General features: G+C 34.6%; 1 protein-coding gene across 3 annotated transcripts in view; it reads right to left on the bottom strand.

Annotated features, from left to right (window-relative positions):
• The window catches only part of LOC135217112 (tumor protein p53-inducible protein 11-like), a 270,330-nt gene that overhangs the window by 12,943 nt on the left and 234,241 nt on the right, over nt 1-23,146 (bottom strand). For all 3 annotated transcript variants that reach the window (XM_064252814.1, XM_064252812.1, XM_064252811.1), the window contains 3 exons: nt 9,657-9,867; nt 8,755-8,882; nt 5,981-6,077 (listed from right to left, as the gene is read on the bottom strand). In XM_064252814.1, coding sequence (XP_064108884.1) covers nt 5,981-6,077; nt 8,755-8,882; nt 9,657-9,867 — 436 coding nt within the window. The remainder of the gene's footprint in view (nt 1-5,980; nt 6,078-8,754; nt 8,883-9,656; nt 9,868-23,146) is intronic.

Here is a 23,146-nt window from a genome sequence, read left to right as displayed (position 1 = left end):
CAGTAAAAAGAGCATGCTGTTAATATACACGTGCACAAACTGTTCAGCACTGGTGGTTTTAATATAATGTTTTGAAAAGACCCTGTCTGTAACCCATGCTATTTCTTTACTTTTTGAGAATAAAAGGAGTTACAGATTCAATACTGGATCTTAATATCAGATCTAAAAACTAATTAAAATATACAATGTTTGATCATGTGGTACACAGACAGATCAGATCACTAACAAGGAGATCTACACAATAGAAAAGCGTTTATATACATCCGAAAATGTCATAAATGACTCGAAAAGGTTATCTGTTTATCTACCAGTTTATGAGTTAACAGTCTGCACAATTCTTGTAATTGCCCTTTGTTTAAGAAAGACTTTTCATGGCAAAAATTAATTTTGACCACTAAAATATTTCTGGAGTCTCTCAAAAACAAACAACAAGATACATACTTAAGTGTACATTGTACAGTTACATGATTCTAGGAACACTACGATTAAGACTACTACTATACAACAGTGACTGAATGAAATAGATAAAAATTCTGAAAGTAAGAGTATATAGAACATAAAAGGACAAATTTTTCCACAACCTTGCAGCCACAAGAACTTTTATAGTGCTTGAAAGATGATGCTAAGAGAACTACTTCAGAACATACAAATCACATAAAAGAAAAGTTAAAAATCCCCATATTGAAAATCTACTTGTATCAAATTAGCTAATGCTTTAGTTTGCTGCATTCAATTTTGTAAGCTCTTCCTTTCAAAGGTTCAGTTGAAAGGAAAAGGGACTCAATGTATCAGATCTACATAAGTATTAGCAATTTCCAAAGTCATTTACCTTCCTTATGTAATATCAGCGACATATTACATACATTTGTGTTATATATGAAGTTTAACTGAACAAAATTCTGGCTACTGTATTAGTTTTTTGTGCTTAATGTGATATCTGGTACAATGTAAAGGTAACTACAAAACAAAAAGTAAACCAATAAAATGGTGGAAATTTCATATCAATACCATTTTTTCTTTCTCTGTATCTCAATGCTGGAATGTTTGCAATTACACATATACAGAAAATCGCAGTTAAGCACAACTCCTACAAAGTGATAATTAACAAAAATACGAAAGCGATTCTATCATTACTGTATTGTCTGTAAGAAGGTCTACCTGTACAATACTTCACTTATTAGGACAAAATATGATAAAGGAAAGATATTGATAACAATTTTACGCATGCAACATTACAAAATGCAGTTACTGTACTTACACAAGAGAGTACATATACTAATTAGTTATAGTTATTAAACTCCGGAAAACTTTACATCTGTGATTTATATAATGAAACTAAGAAAAAGTGAAAATCAACAAGTTTTTTCAAATGGGTTTAGTACTTTTCTTTCAAGTGCTGAAGACCCTTATGATCATTTATAATAAAAAAAATGGTATTGAGAAATGGAATGACAATGTGAAGTTCTTGCACGAGTTTACTTTGTGCCTACGGATAAACATTTTAATTAAATGTTTATCTGTAAACATTTAAATTCTAGATGGTACCTATATATGTACATACATATTTGAAAAACAATCATCTTTTGCAAGTGATGCAAAATTTCCAAGTTTACTCTCCAGTTAGCCAGCTGCAAAGATGTCAAGTATACTGTACTTATTTGGTGACAAGACATTTCCTCTCGATTTTGCTTAATGTGAAACTGTAAAAGAATCTACAGCTGTAAGGTGTTGCTTGAACTGTAGTAGTACTGTATATTCAAGACTGCACTACGGATCTCAGTATAAACTGTGAAATAACATGTACAACTTAATTGAAACATGTAAAAACTGCTAATATAAACATGTCCTAACTCCAGAGTCCCACAGTGTTTCAGTATTAACCTATTATACTCTATCTTTTTCATAAAAGAACTGAAAATCCAAGTAGAATTTCTGCTACACAATTTTGTATTTCAAGTACCTAAGTCTTAGACTAACATCTCTTTATAAGAGATGTAAACTTATTTAAATGTCTTAAGCTTTAAATAATTCATGTAAAAATCATGCAGCACATAAGTACAAAAATACAAACACTTTTTGTGCAAATTTCTGACAGTGAACAGATGTGAAATTAAAATTTCTCTGTAATAAAGCTTTCATGTTGTAAATAAGGGTATGCTTTTACCATTCATTTAAAAGTAACCATGGGAAATTTATAACAACAACTGTTATGAAAAGCAGGAGTAAGATTAATTCTTAACGGTTAGTTCAACATATATTCAGGATACAAAAGTATACACAATGGTTGGCAATGAAAGCATTTATGGGCACTTGATATTAGGGTAACAGACCCCTAGCCAGGTGTGATCAATGAAGTGTACCAGGCTTAGTCTGAAGAATTATCATTGGTCAGTTTTTTCATCTCTGAATACATCTAAGCCCTGCTGTAAAAAAATCTAAAAGAGGATAATTTTTAAGAAAAATAAATGCTTTAGAATTTCAAGAAATGCATAAAATGATGCTTCTGGTGGTCTATACTTCATTATTCATGGTATGTTGACTGATAATCAGAATACATACATCTCCAATAGTTATCATTTTTTAATAAGATTAAGAAGTTTTATGTAACATGGCCATGGCTTAAAATGATTATATTGCATTATTTGACTAGAATAGTTCTAAATTTGCTTGAGTATGATGTTGTTTAATGATTCAATGTGACTGACAGAAAGGAAATTAATCTACAACGATATATATTTAAGTAGTTGTAAATAAGTTAAGAGGAAATATAGCTATGTTTGCTATTAGTACTGTTTGCCCTCGCTGTGATCAACCACAACAACAATAATGAGGTTCTACAGCATTAACAATCCAGTGGATAAAGTGTAATGCTTTCAATTGTGTTTCTATTGTGTGAAATTAGGAAATTTTCTTCAAATAATTTCATCTGTCACAATTTTCTGAATTCAAAATTGCAGTAACTGAGGTGTAATTGTTCTCTCATCTTCGTGAGAAATTTAATGAGGCATTCATTAAATCTCCTTTGAACTTCTCTAACTTGGTGTTTCTGCAAATAGTGTACAGAACACGGAAAATGTCCTATACAGTGAACAGATAAAACAGTTTAGCAAACTCAAACTAACATTTGATACACCCAGCCTATCAAGACCCAAAGATTCAAAGAACTACATTACTGCTGAAACAGGCTGCATTGCCACGCATATTACTGCATTCAGCAACAGTTGCCTAAAATACACAGTTTGCCATTCTGTCCAGTAAAGCACAGGAAATACGGTAACAAAACCATCAGAGTTTAGTGGTATTATTGTGAGAATACGATTAGCTATGTATCATTATAGGTATATATACATCCATTGTACTGTAACACTAAAATACTACATACTCTTATTTAAACACACTGAAATATCCAGAATACTTTTGGTACAGTACATATAAAATACGGCTAACATCTTGTGTAACTTACATGTCACTGATATTTGTGTAATCCAACGCAGAGAGGGTAAAAAGAATAAAAACTTCTACGAAAAGTTAATACAGTGTACCATACCTCTAACTTACTAATGTACCTAAAATATTTATAAAGAAACTAAGTGTCGTCATATATTATTTAGCAATACATGTTTCATATTCTGGGCACATGACATACGTACGTATTCAAGAACATGAGAAATACTCTTTTTGAAAACACTTATACAGACGAAAATGTGTACTAATAACTGGCTGAAATAGAAGTTCCTATTAGAATTTCCTGGAAATTTAGAATTTGAAGCCAAATTAAGTAGGAATACTACTGGGCTGGGATCACTACAGTTTGTTGCTTCTTTACAGTTACAGTACTTAACCAGTAACCTGGAATTCTGAAACTGAAGAAACCATCATCATATTCTGCACTGCTCATACCTCTGTAAATAATGAACACAGCCCCCAAGAAAAGTGTAAAAGTTGGAGAGTATTCGACTAAAGAACCCATACATTAAAAAATAATGGAATGAACAGATGAAGCCAATGAAAGCAAAAGAAACAAATGTAGAATAAAAGGAAATATATAAAGCAAAAAAGTCATAATAAGATTCAATATTAATTTTTAAAGAATAAAAATTGGGACTCAAAGTATACAGCATGAAAAAAGATATCATGAGTACTAATCAGCTTCACTAACAGCACAAAGGTAGCTGAAAATTTAAAAATGTAAAATATAAAAGCACACACTACATATGCAAAAAATGTGCAGCATCATTAAAATTTTTTTAAAAACTTGGAAAAATATGGTGATCAAAACACCATAATATAAAAAGTGAAAAGCCTCTGATTCCAAAAGTACCATGGATAAAAAAATTTTCCCATCACAATCAGAATAAACAATAAGAAAAAATTGTACCTTATACCAAAAAAAATAGAATGGTGCTTTAATTCAATTAAAACAAATGTGTTTATTGCAAGAATACTTATCAAACTTCAATTTATGCTGAGATCATCCAATGATATGAAAAAACGAGAAAGGCTTATAAAGGGATTTTGAAATATAAAAGAAAAGTCTTTAAATGAACTGAGTCACTAACAGAGGAGTTAATTACAACTCAGAGCAAATGAGAGAATGAGTGTGAGTGTCCCACGGGCTGACTATACCTATAAAGAAACCAAGGGAACACTACCTGTATCTATGTATGTAAGACGCAGTCACATTGCAAATGTGATCACTAAAGTGGGCAGTAAAAATGAAAAGCTTTTTAAATGCATACATTCAAAAGAACATTTTTTCTTTGTGTTCTCTCTATGCACCTTCCCCATACATAGGAAAAACTATAAATATATAAGGTGGTAGTTTTAAGGTTGATATCGAGAGACTGGTCTATTTTTCATATCTCTGAGGTAACAGTGTACATGTTACTAAAAATGATACAAAACATCTAGCAATAAATATAACACGTCTAAAAATTGCTAAATTAGGATAAAAATAAAAAATCTTATTCCATTATCCGAAGCACAACTTAGCATCCAAACATAGCAAAATGGAAGTGAGAGATAAAATTCAAAATAAATTCTTATTACGTATTATTACATGAATAGGACTGCCTGAGCAATATCCTCTGGAATGAATGAATGCCATATCTTGTTATAACTAAAAATAAACTAAATAACCCTGAATGTTTCCTCACAATTTACATATTTAATATACTGTAAGTCTAAAACTGTATGAAGTGATATAAGTTAAGTACAGTACATAATGTAATTTACATCACTACCCTATGGTACATTAGGGGTCCTATAAAATAAAGTCACGATTTCCCAACTTCTACGGATTTTAAATACCTTAAAATCAAAGTGTTTAACTCTTGATAAGAGTTGGCACTCTCAGAGTTTATGTATAATATCACTTATAGGACTAGAAACTGTATATGCACCATGAATAAGACAAAACATAAATAAAAAAATAAGATATTAAAGGGTACTCTGAACTGTATAATAGCTGGTTTGTTGGAACAAATAGGACAGGCAATTAAAACAGTTTGAGGCACATTAATTACAAAAAATGCTATTTGGTAAGTTATGCATACGAGGAATATACGTATTTGGGGTACGTATCTTGCTGATATATAAAGGCTTGCTTTCGAAATATGTAAATTGTGAGATTGTTGCACTGTATATCAAATGATATTCAATCTTTGACTAGAAAATCTTATACACGCATCTATTCATTTGCTTAGAACAACATATTGGTAGAATATTTGCAAGTAGACTGAGTAATAGACAAATGTTATGTGTGAATTTTAAAGGCTATTCGTCATACACACAGTCATAGAGAAAAGATACAAAAGTTAAAGACAGTATAGACACTCAAAAGCATCAATGCCTATCTAAATTTTCAAGACAAGATGAAAAAGAATAAGAAAAGAAGGGTGGGGTTATATGTCCTTCTTGCATTCATCTTTTGGTAATTCCATGTAGGATGTGGACTTGCGTATTCCAAAGGTAGGCTCACCAATGGAGTAGAAGTATGCCAGACAGAGAAGACACATAGTAGCCCTTGCTCCAGTGATGGCTGCCAATCGATTTCCCTTGGTGCCTTCGCCATTCTCCTGAAAAATGGGGTGCTGCTAAAACCTGGCCTTTAGTACTTAGAACTTTTGACAGGCCTCAAGCCTTGTGTTATTCTTCATTTGAATAAAGCATGAAATTCAGAGATGTACTGACATTTTAAAAAGCAGCTATGGCAGCATTACATAACTGGCTCTCTGTTCATTACTAAACATCAAAGACAAGAACATAATGGAAAAATGTAACCAAGGATCTTAGCATTTAAGGAAAAACTAGATATAAAAGAAAACTTACCATTAAAGTCTATAATATTCAAAATACTCTGCTTTACAACAAATTACATAACAGCTTCTTTCGAAAGTTACTTGCACTATCACTACAAATAGAGCAGCATATTCTTATATTCTTATATTCCTATACGTAAAAGTTTTTTCTACTAACCTATTAATCATATATATATATATATATATATATATATATATATATATATATATATATATATATATATATATATATATATATATATATATATACACACACACACACACACACACACACACACACACACACACATATATATATATATATATATATATATATATATATATATATATATACCTATATTGTAGTCCAGTAACATTCCCTTTGATTGCCTTGTATTTTCAAAAGAATCAAGAGGAGATTCATATATTTTTACATTTTTCTGTCTACTTGACTCACAAGAGGCTGAGGATGAGACAAAGTCCTTTCGTGAGGAGATTTGTCAGGGTTGGTTTCCTCAGCAAGATGAATGCTCGGGACCACGATCTTGTCGTTCAATTCTGTTGGATGCTGTAAAGTGAACATGGATGGTAAAGGAACAATGACCTGTATTAAGCCATGATCAAAGGTCCTGGCTGAAAATCCTCCAGCAGAGGTGTCATGTAGCTTCTGATCACAACAGCAAGAAGTTCAGACCTAACAGCCATGCTCACATCTGGTTGCACATTACCATAGTGCACTGCATGAACAAGAGGGCGGGTGAAAGACCAAGTTTCCCTTCCTAAATGAAATAAATAAGCACTTTAAAGTTCCTACCGAATATGGAGAAAAATCCGTATCAATGTCTTCCCTGACATCAGTCACTGTGAGACCCAAAAGTACATAGTGAGGAAAGGTGAATGGATCAAAATCAGAGGACAAGGCTAAGTTCTACCTACCAATCCCACTATTCTAGAAGGTCTTCCATGAGACTGAAGAGCTCAATGACCCACATGAAATCGATTAAAACATTTTCACAAAAAATGCATGCTTTAATGCTGTTTAGCATGCTTTTCCTGTGGTTCACTACCTTCAACTGTCGATGTTCGCTTTCTTGCACGAACACGTTTTGCATTATTATACATGACCACATAGTTCTTGTGGTATTTTGCCATGTTTTGTTGCAGTGTAGTCTATATGCTACTGCCTTCATCCAGCCCTGCTGGGTCAAAGTTGAGTGGTATTTCACTAATCTCCTGGAACAATGGCACATTGGTTGAAATCATAATGTACTCATCATATTCAGGATTATGATGTACAGAGGCCGAGGGTGAAATTAGACCCTCATTTTTCTCGTGTTCCTTGCAGACACAACATTTACTCCACTCAGTCTTCCTATTGCCTGTGATTAAACTTACACTTTCCACTATGAGCTCTTGACTAAGGCTGAGGGGCTATCCTTTTACCACCTTCATCTGATATGCACAATGATGTATGGGATACAACTAGGTTCGGTCACCCTATACCTAGCCCGATCATTCATCCAGTGCCATTTAAGTCCCGTGTAATCTGTATGCCATCCAGGTAGGTACATTGACAAGCCATGTAGAACCCCACTTCCCCTTGGCTCTGTTCTCCCATGCTGGCACCTCCTGTCAATTCAGGTGAGGCTATCCTACTAGATCTACCAACTATATATCCAGTATATATATATTATATATATATATCTATTATATATCTATATATATATATATATATATATAATATATATATATATATAATATATATATATATATATATATATTTATATTTCTACCAGCTAATTGATATGTGGCTGTTAGACAGCATTTGGGAGACCAAACAACCAAACTACACTGATGCAAAGCTAGGTACAGCACAAATAAAGCAAGATTAGCCGACACTGAACCCTATGCTGAGTTACACAGCAGTGAAGTCACCAATGCGCTTTGGTTGTGAGCTAACATTCACTTTTAAACTAAAACTAGAGATAAACCACAACCTGAATTTATATATAGATGTGCAAACTATTATATTGAAAATTAAGACATTTTTCCATGCCTACTGAATCCTGAGATGTGATTTTTAATGTTTTTGGCTACCATATTGGATGCCATCTTTTTTTATGTATATGAAATTTTCACCAATAGTACATTTAACTTTTGTTTGGTGACTCTGCCTAAAATGCATAAAAACATGACTGGAGGCACATGAGTCAAACGTTAAATCCTTGACTAGCGGCCATCTTGAAATACGGCAGCCATTTTGGAATTCTGAGTGGACACCCGGTCATTTTCAAAAAGTGGCATATGGAGAAGATATGGAGCTACCAAATTTCATGCTTGTATCATTAACTGAAGTATTTTGGTGAAAAAATGATTTTATCTGCTGCCCTATCAAGAGGATATGAAGGGTTAAGCAATGCAAGTTCCTAAACTTCTTAAATAAAGGGTTCCTTACCCCAGTTAATGCAGCTGCACCTGCCACACACACCGCGAGTACGTGGTACGTGAGCATGGAAAGCAACATGGTTCTTGCGTAATGCTTGTCAGACGTTCCCAGGAGAGACCAGACGAATACACACAGGCCTGGAAGGCATTGGCGGTTTTAGTTACGAGGAAATAATGGTGTCTGGATCGTAGATCCACTTGGTAACTCAAGAGAGTTTTGTAAAGTCTGTTTTGCAGCAATAATAGTAATAATAAAATTTAATCAAAAGTAATTGCTGCCTCAGCTGCATTAATTTCATATAGGTTCCTCTATTTTAATAGAATTTTTGTAAAATTAATGCAGCTGAGACGGCAATTACTTTTAATAAAACGTGTTTAAAAGAGGGGTTACTTCCGGCATACACTAGCATTATAATAATAATAATAACAACAATAATAATAATAATAATAATAACAGACCGACTACAAGTGTTAAACTCTATTGTAGTACGTCGGCCTAGCAGACCTTTCTCCAGGACGTTCGAATTTGTTTCAACCCTAAAGGAATCAACAAACAATTTACTAAATCAATGTAATTACACAAATCCCTTCTCTATTCACCAGACAATTTGTCTTCGTTGGCATCCCTGGCAACGTAGAACACACGATTACAAGATACAAAATTGAAAACGGGGATCTGTGCAATCAAACTTTAACTTAATTTAGTTTTCTATTCACAGAATCCCGTGATCTCAGAGTTAGTCTGTAATATAATGCTTAAATTTAAGTAATCTCTTGTTTGAGATAGTTATCCCTGAACATTATGTCCTTCAAAACTTATAATTTGTATCAATCTAGGCCTATAGAGTATGTAACCACACTTTAACGCACACATAGGCCTAGGCACTGCTACAATCAACAATCCAATAGTACCTGCCAAGGCAGCTCCTGCCATTCGGGAAGCTGATGTGGCATCGTCGTCGTCCAGAGGGGGCATCAAGCCCATGCTGGCAGCCCAAGTGGGCGTGAGAAGCAGGAGGGCGGCCTCTATAGTCACCGTGACGCCGATGACAACGTGGGCGCTCCAGAAGCCACGGGGCAGCTTAACATATAGGTGTTCATTGTGGCCCAAGACTTGAGAAATCTGCGGAGGAAATGGCAGTGAATCAGTAAGTTAATAATGATTATATGATATTCCCAACTGTATATTTTGGAAATCTCTATTTATGATGATTATTTTATACCGTCGCCCATATCCCCTGCGGTAATAAGTCTGTATAACTGTGAATTCCAAGGAGGCTAAAATGTACATACGCAACACGGTATCATTTTCATGTTCTAGACAGCATTCAATCAAGTGACACTATTGCAAAAGAAAAGCATGGAGAAATACATTTGAAAACATGGAAAAGTATATTTGAATCATGGAAAAATAAACGGAGGAGTTTATCGCAATATCCCCGCGGCTAAAGTCATTTTAGAAATGAAACTGTGTTAAAAGTCAATCACAGATGAACAGTCCCACTTCCTGCTTCAACTCTTCAGAGAGAGAGAGAGAGAGAGAGAGAGAGAGAGAGAGAGAGAGAGACAGTTTCATTATTCAAGTAGTAATTATTATTGAGAGAGAGAGAGAGAGAGAGAGAGACCTTACAGACCTTACATCTTGTTCGGGTTGCCACAGGTCCCTCAGTGTGAGGCACCTCTAATGTCTACCAGAGAGTTGCTAGTACATCTTCCGGTATATCTTGCATCTTCTAATCTTGGATAGTCTGGGATGCAGCTTAGATATTTGTCGAGCTTATTCTTAAACACATCTACGCTCACTCCTGATATATTCCTCAGATGAGCTGGCAACGCATTGAATAGACGCTGCATTATCGATGCTGGTGCATAGTGGATTAATGTCCTGTGTGCTTTCCTTATTTTTCCTGGTATAGTTTTGGGCACTATTAATCTACCTCTGCTTGCTCTTTCTGATATTTTTAGCTCCATGATGTTTTCGGCTATTCCTTCTATCTGTTTCCATGCCTGAATTATCATGTAGCGTTCTCTTCTCCTTTCTAGACTATATGATTTTAAAGGTTGTAGTCTTTCCCAGTAGTCAAGATCCTTAACTTCTTCTATTCTAGCTGTAAAGGACCTTTGTACACTCTCTATTTGTGCAATATCCTTTTGATAGTGTGGGTACCATATCATATTGCAATATTCAAGCGGACTATGAACATATGTTTTATAAAGCATAATCATGTATTCAGCTTTTCTTGTTTTGAAGCGCCGTAACAACATTCCCATTTTTGCTTTACATTTTGCCAATAGAATTGCTATTTGATCATGCATAACATGTTCCATATTCATCATCACACCAAGGTCTTTAACTGCTTCCTTATTTGTGATTGTCTCATTATTAGGTCCCCTTCTCTGTCTCCATAATTTATTGATTCAAATTTATCAGAGTTAAATACCATCCTATTTACCTCTGCCCAATCATATACTTTGTTAAGGTCTCTTTGTAGAGCGTTCCTATCTTCATCACAAGTAATTTCTCTACTTATTCTTGTGTCATCAGCGAAACTACTCACTACCGAATCCTTAACATTACTGTCTATGTCTTCAATCATAATAACAAACAGTATTGCAGCTAACACCGTACCTTGTGGCACACCGGATATTACCTTGGCTTCATCCGATTTCTCATCGTTTGCAATAACTATCTGTTTTCTGTTGTGTAAAAATTCTTTTAACCATCTTCCTACTTTATCTACGATATTGTGTTTTCTAATTTTCTTCGCTAATATATTATGGTCTACTTTGTCAAAAGCTTTTGCAAAGTCTAGATAAACCACATCTGTTTCATTTCCGCTTTTCATATTTTTGAATATGTTCTCACGGTGGACTAACAATTGGGTTTGTGTACTTTTTCCGGGTACGAAACCATGTTGTCCTATATTAAACAAATTATTTTTTATTAAATGTTTCATAATATTTTTCTTCATTACCCTTTCATACACTTTCATAATATGTGATGTTAGACTCACAGGCCTATAATTACTTGCCTCTAGTCTTGATCCACTTTTGAAAGTAGGGGTAATATATGCTAATTTGTGCTCATCATAAATCTTGCCTGTATCTACACTTTGTCTTAATAATATTGCAAGTGGCTTTGCGATAGAATGAACTACTTTCTTTAACAAAATAGCAGGAATTCCATCAGGCCCTGCTGCAGCTCCATTTTTAATTTCATTAATTGCCTGCACAATATCAGCTTCATTAATATCTATGTCAGCTAAATATTCACTATTTTTGTCCCTTACTTCTATATCATTATCTTCATTATCAATTCTAGAGGTGATTCTCTCTTTATCGTTCTGCCAATATGTTGCATATTTCCCTTTTTTCATTTGTTAATCTCTCTTCAATTCTTAGAGGGCCTATTTCTGTTCTTTTATTCATCTTTTTCACATATGAGTACAATAGTTTGGGGTTTTGCTTGATATTTACAAGGGTTTTTTCTTCCAAGTCCCATTTTTCATTTTCTTTTAATTGTATAATCTTTTGCTCTGCATTTTCTATCTTACTTTTTAGTTTGATCACTTTCCATGCATTTTTTTCTTTTGCAAGACCTTTTTTCCCCTTTCTGATTTTCTGGAATAAGATCCTTCTGTCTCTTGGTATGCATGACTGATGTTTACTTTTCTTCTTCGGTATATATTTATCCACTATTTTCTCTAATATTTTATATAATATCTCCGTATTTACCTTTATATCATCACTTACAAAAATTTTATCCCAATCTTTGTTTAATTCTTCATTTATTTCTGACCATTTTATATTTTTACTGTAGAAGTTGTATTTTCCATATCCTTCCCACTTTTTCCTTTCTTGCTCATCTGTTTTCACTTGCTTTGGAATGGACTGTTAATTCTATGACATTATGGTCTGAAATACTCGCATTATAAACTATAATTTCTTTAACATAATTCACCTCGTTCACAAATACTAGGTCTAAAGTATTTTCCTTTCTTGTTGGCAGGTGATTTATTTGTTGAATATTGTATTCTAGTAGCATATCTAATAGCTTTTCGAATTGCCTCTTATCTTCTGCACTACTATTACTCTCTTTTTTATATGTATAAATACAACCACAATCTCCTATTCGTTCTTTCCAGTCTACGAAAGGAAAGTTAAAGTCTCCAGATAGGAGAATAGTCCAGTCCTTGTGATTTCTACATATATCATCCAATTTTTCTATTATTGTGTCAAACTCTTTAGTATTAGGGGGTCTATATATTACAATGTTAATTAATTTTTCAGATTCAAATTCTACCGCTATTAGTTCACATTCTGAGTTACTATATTTCTCATATATTTTTCCTTGTTTTTTGTCTTTCTCATATATCACGGTTCCCACTTGATTCCTATATTTTCTATTTGATCTATAAGTTTGGAACCCTTTTATTTGATCGTCATTCCCAGTCTCTTGGGAATAACAGGTTTCACTTATATTCATTATATCTATTTTCTTTTCAATTTGGGGATTAGTTCTTCTAAAGTACTCTATTTCTTTTTGAGTTACTCGTAACTAAACCCTGCGCATTCATCACTATGATGGTTTGCGTGTTTTCTCCTTCATTTAATATGGGTAATAATAAGGATTTTCCCACGTCTCTTTCCTGTTCTGGTAACTTGTTCTTTTCTTCATTTCCAAAAATTCTGACATTAAAAAATCCAACTTGTCCAAAATATTTGATCTTCCTTCATCATAATTATTCATTTTGTGTCTGAATCTGCAATTTTCTCCTTATCTGCAATATCCTCTTGCATCGTAAATACAGTATTTATCTCTTCAGCTATATCTTGGAGCTGATACTTGGAAATTCTTTGCTGAGAGAGAGAGAGAGAGAGAGAGAGAGAGAGAGAGAGAGAGAGAGAGGTTTTGCTAGACATAAATATCAAAATTATTTATGAAAATTATAAGAGAAAGCGTATAAAAACATCCACGATCGTGACGCCGTCAATTTGAACCAAGTTTATGAAGAAAAAGAAGAAGAAGAAAACGAAGAAGAAGAAGAGGAGGAAAAAGAAGAAGAAAACGAAGAAGAGAGCAACTGTGTTTCTGGAGTGAGCACTTAGGAACCAGGAACGAGAGAGAGAGAGAGACCTTACCTTACAGACTTTACAGTTCGTTCAGGTTGCCCCAGGTCCCTCAGTGTGAGGCACCTCTAATGTCTACCAGAGAGTTGCTAGTACATCTTCCGGTATATTTTGCATCTTCCAATCTTGGATGGTCTGGGATACAGTTTAGATATTTGTCGAGCTTATTCTTAAACACATCTACGCTCACTCCTGATATATTCCTCAGATGAGCTGGCAACGCATTGAATAGACGCTGCATTATCGATGCTGGTGCATAGTGGATTAATGTCCTGTGTGCTTTCCTTATTTTTCCTGGTATAGTTTTGGGCACTATTAATCTACCTCTGCTTGCTCTTTCTGATATTTTTAGTTCCATGATGTTTTCTGCTATTCCTTCTATCTGTTTCCAGTCAAGGTCCTTAACTTCTTCTATTCTAGCTGTAAAGGACCTTTGTACACTCTCTATTTGAGCAATATCCTTTTGATAGTGTGGGTACCATATCATATTGCAATATTCAAGTGGACTACGAACATATGTTTTATAAAGCATAATCATGTGTTCAGCTTTTCTTGTTTTGAAGTGCCGTAACAACATTACCATTTTTGCTTTACATTTTGCCAAAAGAATTGCTATTTGATCATTGCATAACATGTTCCTATTCATCATCACACCAAGGTCTTTAACTGCTTCCTTATTTGTGATTGTCTCATTATTAGGTCCCCTCCCATTTGCATATAGCTTTCCTTCTCTGTCTCCATAATTTATTGATTCAAATTTATCAGAGTTAAATACCATCCTATTTACCTCTGCCCAATCATATACTTTGTTAAGGTCTCTTTGTAGAGCGTTCCTATCTTCATCACAAGTAATTTCTCTACTTATTCTTGTGTCATCAGCGAAACTACTCACTACCGAATCCTTAACATTACTGTCTATGTCTTCAATCATAATAACAAACAGTATTGCAGCTAACACCGTACCTTGTGGCACACCGGATATTACCTTAGCTTCATCCGATTTCTCATCGTTTGCAATAACTATCTGTTTTCTGTTGTGTAAAAATTCTTTTAACCATCTTCCTACTTTATCCACGATATTGTGTTTTCTAATTTTCTTCGCTAATATATTATGGTCTACTTTGTCAAAAGCTTTTGCAAAGTCTAGATAAACCACATCTGTTTCATTTCCGCTTTTCATATTTTTGAATATGTTCTCACGGTGGACTAACATTGGGTTTTTGTGTACTTTTTCCGGGTACGAAACCATGTTGTCCTATATTAAACAAACTATTTTCATTAAATGTTTCATAATATTTTTCTTCATTACCCTTTCATACACTTTCATAATATGTGATGTTAGACTCACAGGCCTATAATTACTTGCCTCTAGTCTTGATCCACTTTTGAAAGTAGGGGTATTATATGCTAATTTGTGCTCATCATAAATCTTGCCTGTATCTACACTTTGTCTTAATAATATTGCAAGTGGCTTTGCGATAGAATGAACTGCTTTCTTTAACAAAATAGCAGGAATTCCATCAGGCCCTGCTGCAGCTCCATTTTTAATTTCATTAATTGCCTGCACAATATCAGCTTCATTAATATCTATGTCAGCTAAATATTCACTATTTTCGTCCCTTACTTCTATATCATTATCTTCATTATCTATTCTAGGGGTGAATTCTCTCTTATATCGTTCTGCCAATATGTTGCAAATTTCCTTTTTTTTCATTCGTTAATCTCCCTTCAATTCTTAGAGGGCCAATTTCTATTCTTCTTTTATTCATCTTTTTCGCATATGAGTATAATAGTGTTGGGGTTTTGCTTGATATTTATTAGGGTTTTTTCTTCCAAGTCCCGTTTTTCATTTTCTTTTGATTGTGTAATCTTTTGTTCTGCATTTTCTATCTTACTTTTTAGTTCTATAACTTTCCATGCATTTTTTTCTTTTGCAAGACCTTTTTTCCACTTTCTGATTTTCTGGAACAAGATCCTTCTGTCTCTTGGTATGCATGACTGATGTTTACTTTTCTTCTTCGGTATATATTTATCCACTATTTTCTCTAATATTTTATATAATATCTCCGTATTTACCCTTATGTCATCACTTACGAAAATGTTATCCCAATCTTTGTTTAATTCTTCATTTATTTCTGTCCATTTTATATTCTTACTGTAGAAGTTGTGTATTTTCCATATCCTTCCCACTTTTTCATTTCTTGCTTATCTCTGTTTTCACTTGCTTTGGAATGGACTGTTAATTCTATGACATTATGGTCTGAAATACTCGCATTATAAACTATTATTTCTTTAACATAATTCACCTCGTTCACAAATATCTAGGTCTAAAGTATTTTCCTTTCTTGTTGGCAGGTGATTTATTTGTTGAATGTTGTATTCTAGTAGCATATCTAATAGCTTTTCGAATTGCCTCTTATCTTCTGCACTACTATTACTCTCTTTTTTATATGTATAAGTACAACCACTCTACGAAAGGAAAGTTGAAGTCTCCAGATAGGAGAATAGTCCAGTCCTTGTGATTTCTACATATATTATCCAATTTTTCTATTATTAAGTCAAACTCTTTAGTATTAGGAGGTCTATATATTACTATGTTCATTAATTTTTCAGATTCAAATTCTACCGCTATTAGTTTCACATTCTGAGTTACTATATTTCTTATATTATTTTTCCTTGTTTTTTTGTCTTTCCCATATATTGCGGTTCCCCCTTGATTCCTATTTTTTCTATCTGATCTATAAGTTTGGAACCCTTTTATTTGATCATCATTCCCAGTCTCTTGGGAATACCAGGTTTCACTTATATTCATTATATCTATTTTCTTTTCAATTTGGGTTAGTTCTTCTAAGACTCTATTTTTTTTTTTTGAGTTACTCGTAACTAGACCCTGCGCATTCATCACTATGATGGTTTGCATGTTTTCTCCTTCATTTAATATTGGTAGTAATAAGGATTTTCCCATATCTCTTTCCTGTTCTGGTATGTTGTTCTTTTTTTCATTTCCAGAAATTCTGACATTAAAAAATCCAACTTTTCCATAATATTTGATCTTCCTTCATCATAATTATTCATTTTGTGTCTGAATCTGCAATTTTCTCCGTTTCTGCACTATCCTCTTGCATAATAAATACAGTTATTATCTCTTGAGTAGAATTTTGGAGCTGATGCTTTGAAATTTTTTGCTGACATCTCTGCATATCTCGTTGATGGCTTGCTTTTTTCTTTTACCTGATATTCTTTATTCCTCTCTTTATTTGTTTCTTTCTTATTTCGGATTTTATTACTTGATTGATTATTCATTTGATTATGATTCATGGCTACAGGGTGCATATATTTACATTTTTTGTCGAACTTACATCCTTTTCCTTCTTTTAGGTTTTTACATATTTTTGGATGCAGATCTCTGCAATCATCCTCATAGCCATCTAGGTATGCACATTTACCATATATTTCTTAGTTGTGAGAGAGAGAGAGAGAGAGAGAGAGAGAGAGAGAGAGAGAGAGAGAGGCAATATCAGATGCGAATTTATCATCGCAAGTTTAGTCAGGGTTGACAGAGGTCCAACGGAAGCAAGATTTCGGCTTTCCATGAGTGACAGGTTAATTAACACTGATTTATCTGCGCCTTCCCACCCGCTGCTAGTACCACGAACAGCCAAGCCAGGCTTTATCTCTCTCTCTCTCTCTCAAACACACACACACAAACAGACGTATACATTTAACATAAAAATGTTCGCATTTCATTTGATAGGTTTAAGTTCATATAAATTTTCTTTGGGCATCAAATGTATATGTGTGTATATATATATATATATATATATATATATATATATATATATATATATATATATCTATATATATATATATATATAGAGAGAGAGAGAGAGAGATGACGAGAGAGAGAGAGAGTAAAATATTTCCTGACAAAAAAAATTTCCTTAACAAAGCACAATAAATAAATAAATAAATAAAATTCACGTCCAAAATAAATTCAGGGTAGGCATGCCAGCATTTACCCATTTACAAAAAGATTTACCTCAATATCTTCAACAGGTTGCGCTCCCCTCAAAATTAGTATTCATAAATCGCTGCGTGAGATTATAAATTATTATTAACCATCTTTGACGGACAAGAACATAGATCCTACGTATAGCTTTAAATATGAGTCCCCTTAAGATTACAACCAGCTAGATGTCTGTAGCAAAAGAAAAAAAAAAACTTTTTTTCAATACTAGCTGGTCTGCTGGTTATAGTGGTTAGTGCTGTGGGTGTCACTCTGATGTCGAGGGTACGCTTTCTACTGAGGGGCGATAAAAAATGACTGACTCTGTGTCATGACCAGTTGCTGCTGCAGTGTGGGGTCTGTGGTGGGAGGTTGAAACCAACATTCTTTGGGAGCTTGAATTTCATGGCAGTGGCCCCTTTGGTGTGCTGGTTCCTAGCGAACAGGTTTCATCTACCAAAATAGTAGTAGTAGTAGTAGTAATATTTTAATGAAGGGACAAACATAAGAGTGAAGGATGGGAAATTATTTGTTAAGAAATACTGCTGAAATACAGAAGTTCATGAAATCTAACAGAAGTCCACGAAGTCTAACAAAAGTTCACGAAGTCCAACAGAATTTAATTAAAGTCACGCAAAAGAAGAGCAAAATCAGGGCGAGCATTCCATGCCAAGGACTCTCAAGGAATGGAACCAAGCCGTTTTCACCTGACGGGACTAATGAACAGACATTAAACCAGGGGCGCTACACTACTGATGGCTGAGTGGCCGACGGACAAAGCCAATTGGAAAATCAGTCAAAAAAAAAAAAAAAAAAAAAAAAAAAAAAAGAGAGAGAGAGAGAGAGAGAGAGAGAGCTTCGCAAAGGCAATTAGAAAACCCTCTAAAAAATATAAAAAATAATGAATGAGGAGGAGGTCTGTCGTTATAATTCGTTTCGTTTTGGGTCTCTTCATTCCGTAAAGTACCCACATCGGTCGAATCCATATCGTTGCTCTTGGCCGAATATAGGATTATTATTCTTCGCGTTATTAACCATAACAGAGGATGTTGGAAGAGTCTGAGAGTGACGGAACGCAGAAAATAGACGTGGTATAGCTTTTCTGAGGGGGTAGACAGCCCGAGTTATATTTAATGGGAATGTCTGAATTCACTGCATGAAAGTTCAAATCAATTCACACACAAACACGCACGCTTTCTCTCTCTCTCTCTCTCTCTCTCTCTCTCACACACACATACCATACATCCTAATAAGGTCATCAGACTTTTACAGAGACGCTGCCTAAAAATGAGCTATCAGAGATTCGAAATTATTGCATTATAAAAGCCTTCATAAGAGCCTAGTACGTTGCTTATTTAAGAGCATATATTCTTCGTCTACAATAATGCTTTTCCAAGCACGCTGAGATCTTAATGAATCAACACTCACAATTCATAATGTGACTCTAGCCTTACAAACGAGGAAGTAAATGATTTCAATAAAAGCTTTGGTGACGTCAATAGCTTTTCATTTTCAATTATCGTTCATTTCCAAGATGGGAGTTCATATACAAAATGATTGTAAAATTTCCATTTTCTTGTTCGATGCAGGAATGTGTGTGTGTGTGTGTGTGTGTGTGTGTGTGTGTGTGTGTAGAGAGAGAGAGAGAGAGAGAGAGAGAGAGAGAGAGAGAGACTGTATTGAAGTGTAACTCATCATCAACATATAACCAAAATACAAGACAACTGTCTTTGACTTCAAAAGCTTCACGAGTTAACATCCAAATGTTGGGAAGGGATTGTTTGTACTTAAAACATACATAATAATTAATTATATAAGTAAACAAATAAATAAAAATAGCAAAGGTTTTAAGTCAAGGAGACAACAAAATGATTATGTTTCGAGAATCAAGTCAAGTCTCCACTGTACATAAAATATAAAGAGAATTTCACAGTCAGTCAAAATGCATATATTTTTATTTATATCTCAAAGCTTTACTATAATGAAGATACTTAGATTAAAATGACTTCCTGATTATTTCAGAATATCCAGGGTAAGAAATGTCTCAAAATTGGGGAATTTTTTAAAAAATAGAAATAATTTATGTGATTGACGTCTTCAACAAAACAGAGAGAAAATGTCTCTCCGACACAAAAAGATGGTAACGACTCAATCAGCATAAAACATTTCCTGATGATGGCGCTTTTCATTAACAAAAAAGTGACTTGAAAAGTAGAGAAAGAAAGAAAGGAGAAATTATGAGAATTTTTTATGGCAAAGACCTCTTATAAAAATTAGTTTCAGAAATTCTTTTCTCGTTCGATCTGCAAAAAGACTCTCTCTCTCTCTCTCTCTCTCTCTCTCTCTCTCTCTCTCTCTCTCTCTCTCTCTCTCAAGACATTTTGCTGTCCTTCTATTTCTCTTTTTCTCTCTTTCTGAGCCTTGTGTCTGTCGAACAAAGAACAGACAGACAAAGGCAATTGGAGAGGAATTTATTAGTGTGTCTTTATGGAGGCATAAAATTCGGAAGGGGGGTAGGGGTGGGGGGTGTTCCCTCAGGCCCTAGGACGCTTTCGGCAAATCTTACGAATGGCCCAATGTCTTCCTCTGTCACTGGACCCTATTTCTTGTTATTTTTTTTCTCCAGATTCATACCTTAATCCAATCTAGGTGATTGGGTCGACAAGTTTTCACAATGGTTTTTTGTTCTCTCTCTCTCTCTCTCTCTCTCTCTCTCTCTCTCTCTCTCTCTCTCTCTCTCTCTCTCTCTCCGCTTTCGATAAAATGGAATGGCGAGCGGCGGTAATAAAATTGCACTCACTCGTCTTTTGTCGACTACAATAATAATATGTTATCTCCCTTCCAAGGCGCAATTCTGCGCAGTCCATTACTTGATAAACTGGGTTATGTGTTTGTAAATGCAAGAGAGGCCAAGCGCGCGAGCACGCAGGCAGAAAGACACACACACATATTATATATATATATATATATATATATATCATATATATATATATATATATATATATATATATATATATATATATAGAAGTATACTAGAAGAATCATAGGGGTAGCAGACCCGACCAACATCCAGGTTGAAGAGGTAAAGGCATGTCTTTCACAAGTATCGTTTATTACACCGACGTTTCACATCACATGATGCATCCTCAAGGCTGGAAATTATATATTAAGAATACTAAAATCATCACTCACTCATAAAAAATCTAAAAAAGCACAACAGATATTTGACATTTACAAACACAAATTAAAACGAGAACTTGAAAGGATCACCTACCAAGGTAAGAGTTAAAAAGTGACTAAAAAGGCAGAGAAAATTAACATAAGAAGATGACTAAACAGAACGTGGAGAGTAAACAAACAGGCAGTTATGGTAAAAACAGTTGCGTGGAACAGGCGGTTATGCTAAAAACAGTTGTGTGGACGACGATTGGGTATTTAGTGTTGGTACATTGGTCTTAATAAGAAGGGACTCCAGCACCATCAACTCGTCGTCTCTACTTGCTTACCCAATAATCTTAAAATCATTGATGTCCAAGCGGGCACCACAAAGCTGAGAGTGATTCCGAATATTAGATAATTCGGGATTGGACAATCTGCATCCTGTCCTAAAGCTGACACCTTGATGGGCGCAGAAACGGACCTTGAGAAGCCTCCTCGTACATCCAACGTAGGTTCCCAGACTACATCTGGGACAGGTATATTTATAAACAATGTTGGATGTCAAGGAAGGGCTCAGTCTGTCCTTCACTCTGAAAAAAGAACGTATACTGAGAGGATTTCGTGGGATCAACTTCAAATTAACTGCTGGCAGTTCATTATGAATTAAATTCATGAATTTCTTTTTAAAGCTTTTATCGTGAAGGAAAGGGAACTTAGCATAAATACATAACTTTGGAACGGTATATATGGGAATGGCCGGTTTCATTTTAGTGGTTATGAGTTTATTAAGGACTCTATGGAAATAATGGGAAGGAAAACAATTATTGCGGAAGATATTTGCCAAAAAATCCACTTCTTTATGAAAAGCTGACCAGGTGGAAGTCAGAGAGTATGCCCTGTGGAGGAGGGTAGAGAGAGAATTCAACTTGAAATTTAAATTGCATGAACTATAAAAATTGGTGCCCAACCTTGTAAAAGTATTTTTCCTATGAATGCTGGTTTGAAACCCAGCATCTTCCCTAGTGACACGTACATCAAGAAATGATAGAGAGTTGTGAGTTTCTTTCTCTACTGTAAACCAGCATTCATAGGAAAAATACTTTTACAAGGTTGGGCACCAATTTTTATAGTTCATGCAATTTAAATTTCAAGTTGAATTCTCTCTCTACCCTCCTCCACAGGGCATACTCTCTGACTTCCACCTGGTCAGCTTTTCATAAAGAAGTGGATTTTTTGGCAAATATCTTCCGCAATAATTGTTTTCCTTCCCATTATTTCCATAGAGTCCTTAATAAGCTCATAACCACTAAAATGAAACCGGCCATTCCCATATATACCGTTCCAAAGTTATGTATTTATGCTAAGTTCCCTTTCCTTCACGATAAAAGCTTTAAAAAGAAATTCATGAATTTAATTCATAATGAACTGCCAGCAGTTAATTTGAAGTTGATCCCACGAAATCCTCTCAGTATACGTTCTTTTTTCAGAGTGAAGGACAGACTGAGCCCTTCCTTGACATCCAACATTGTTTATAAATATACCTGTCCCAGATGTAGTCTGGGAACCTACGTTGGATGTACGAGGAGGCTTCTCAAGGTCCGTTTCTGCGCCCATCAAGGTGTCAGCTTTAGGACAGGATGCAGATTGTCCAATCCCGAATTATCTAATATTCGGAATCACTCTCAGCTTTGTGGTGCCCGCTTGGACATCAATGATTTTAAGATTATTGGGTAAGCAAGTAGAGACGACGAGTTGATGGTGCTGGAGTCCCTTCTTATTAAGACCAATGTACCAACACTAAATACCCAATCGTCGTCCACACAACTGTTTTTAGCATAACCGCCTGTTCCACGCAACTGTTTTTACCATAACTGCCTGTTTGTTTACTCTCCACGTTCTGTTTAGTCATCTTCTTATGTTAATTTTCTCTGCCTTTTTAGTCACTTTTTAACTCTTACCTTGGTAGGTGATCCTTTCAAGTTCTCGTTTTAATTTGTGTTTGTAAATGTCAAATATCTGTTGTGCTTTTTTAGAATTTTTATGAGCGAGTGATGATTTTAGTATTCTTAATATATAATTTCCAGCCTTGAGGATGCATCATGTGATG

The sequence above is a fragment of the Macrobrachium nipponense genome, chromosome 7 (assembly GCF_015104395.2).
Source record: "Macrobrachium nipponense isolate FS-2020 chromosome 7, ASM1510439v2, whole genome shotgun sequence".
In the NCBI taxonomy this organism is placed as follows: domain Eukaryota; kingdom Metazoa; phylum Arthropoda; class Malacostraca; order Decapoda; family Palaemonidae; genus Macrobrachium; species Macrobrachium nipponense.
Note: the sequence above shows the minus strand (reverse complement) of the source record. Positions and strands in the feature narration are given on the sequence as shown.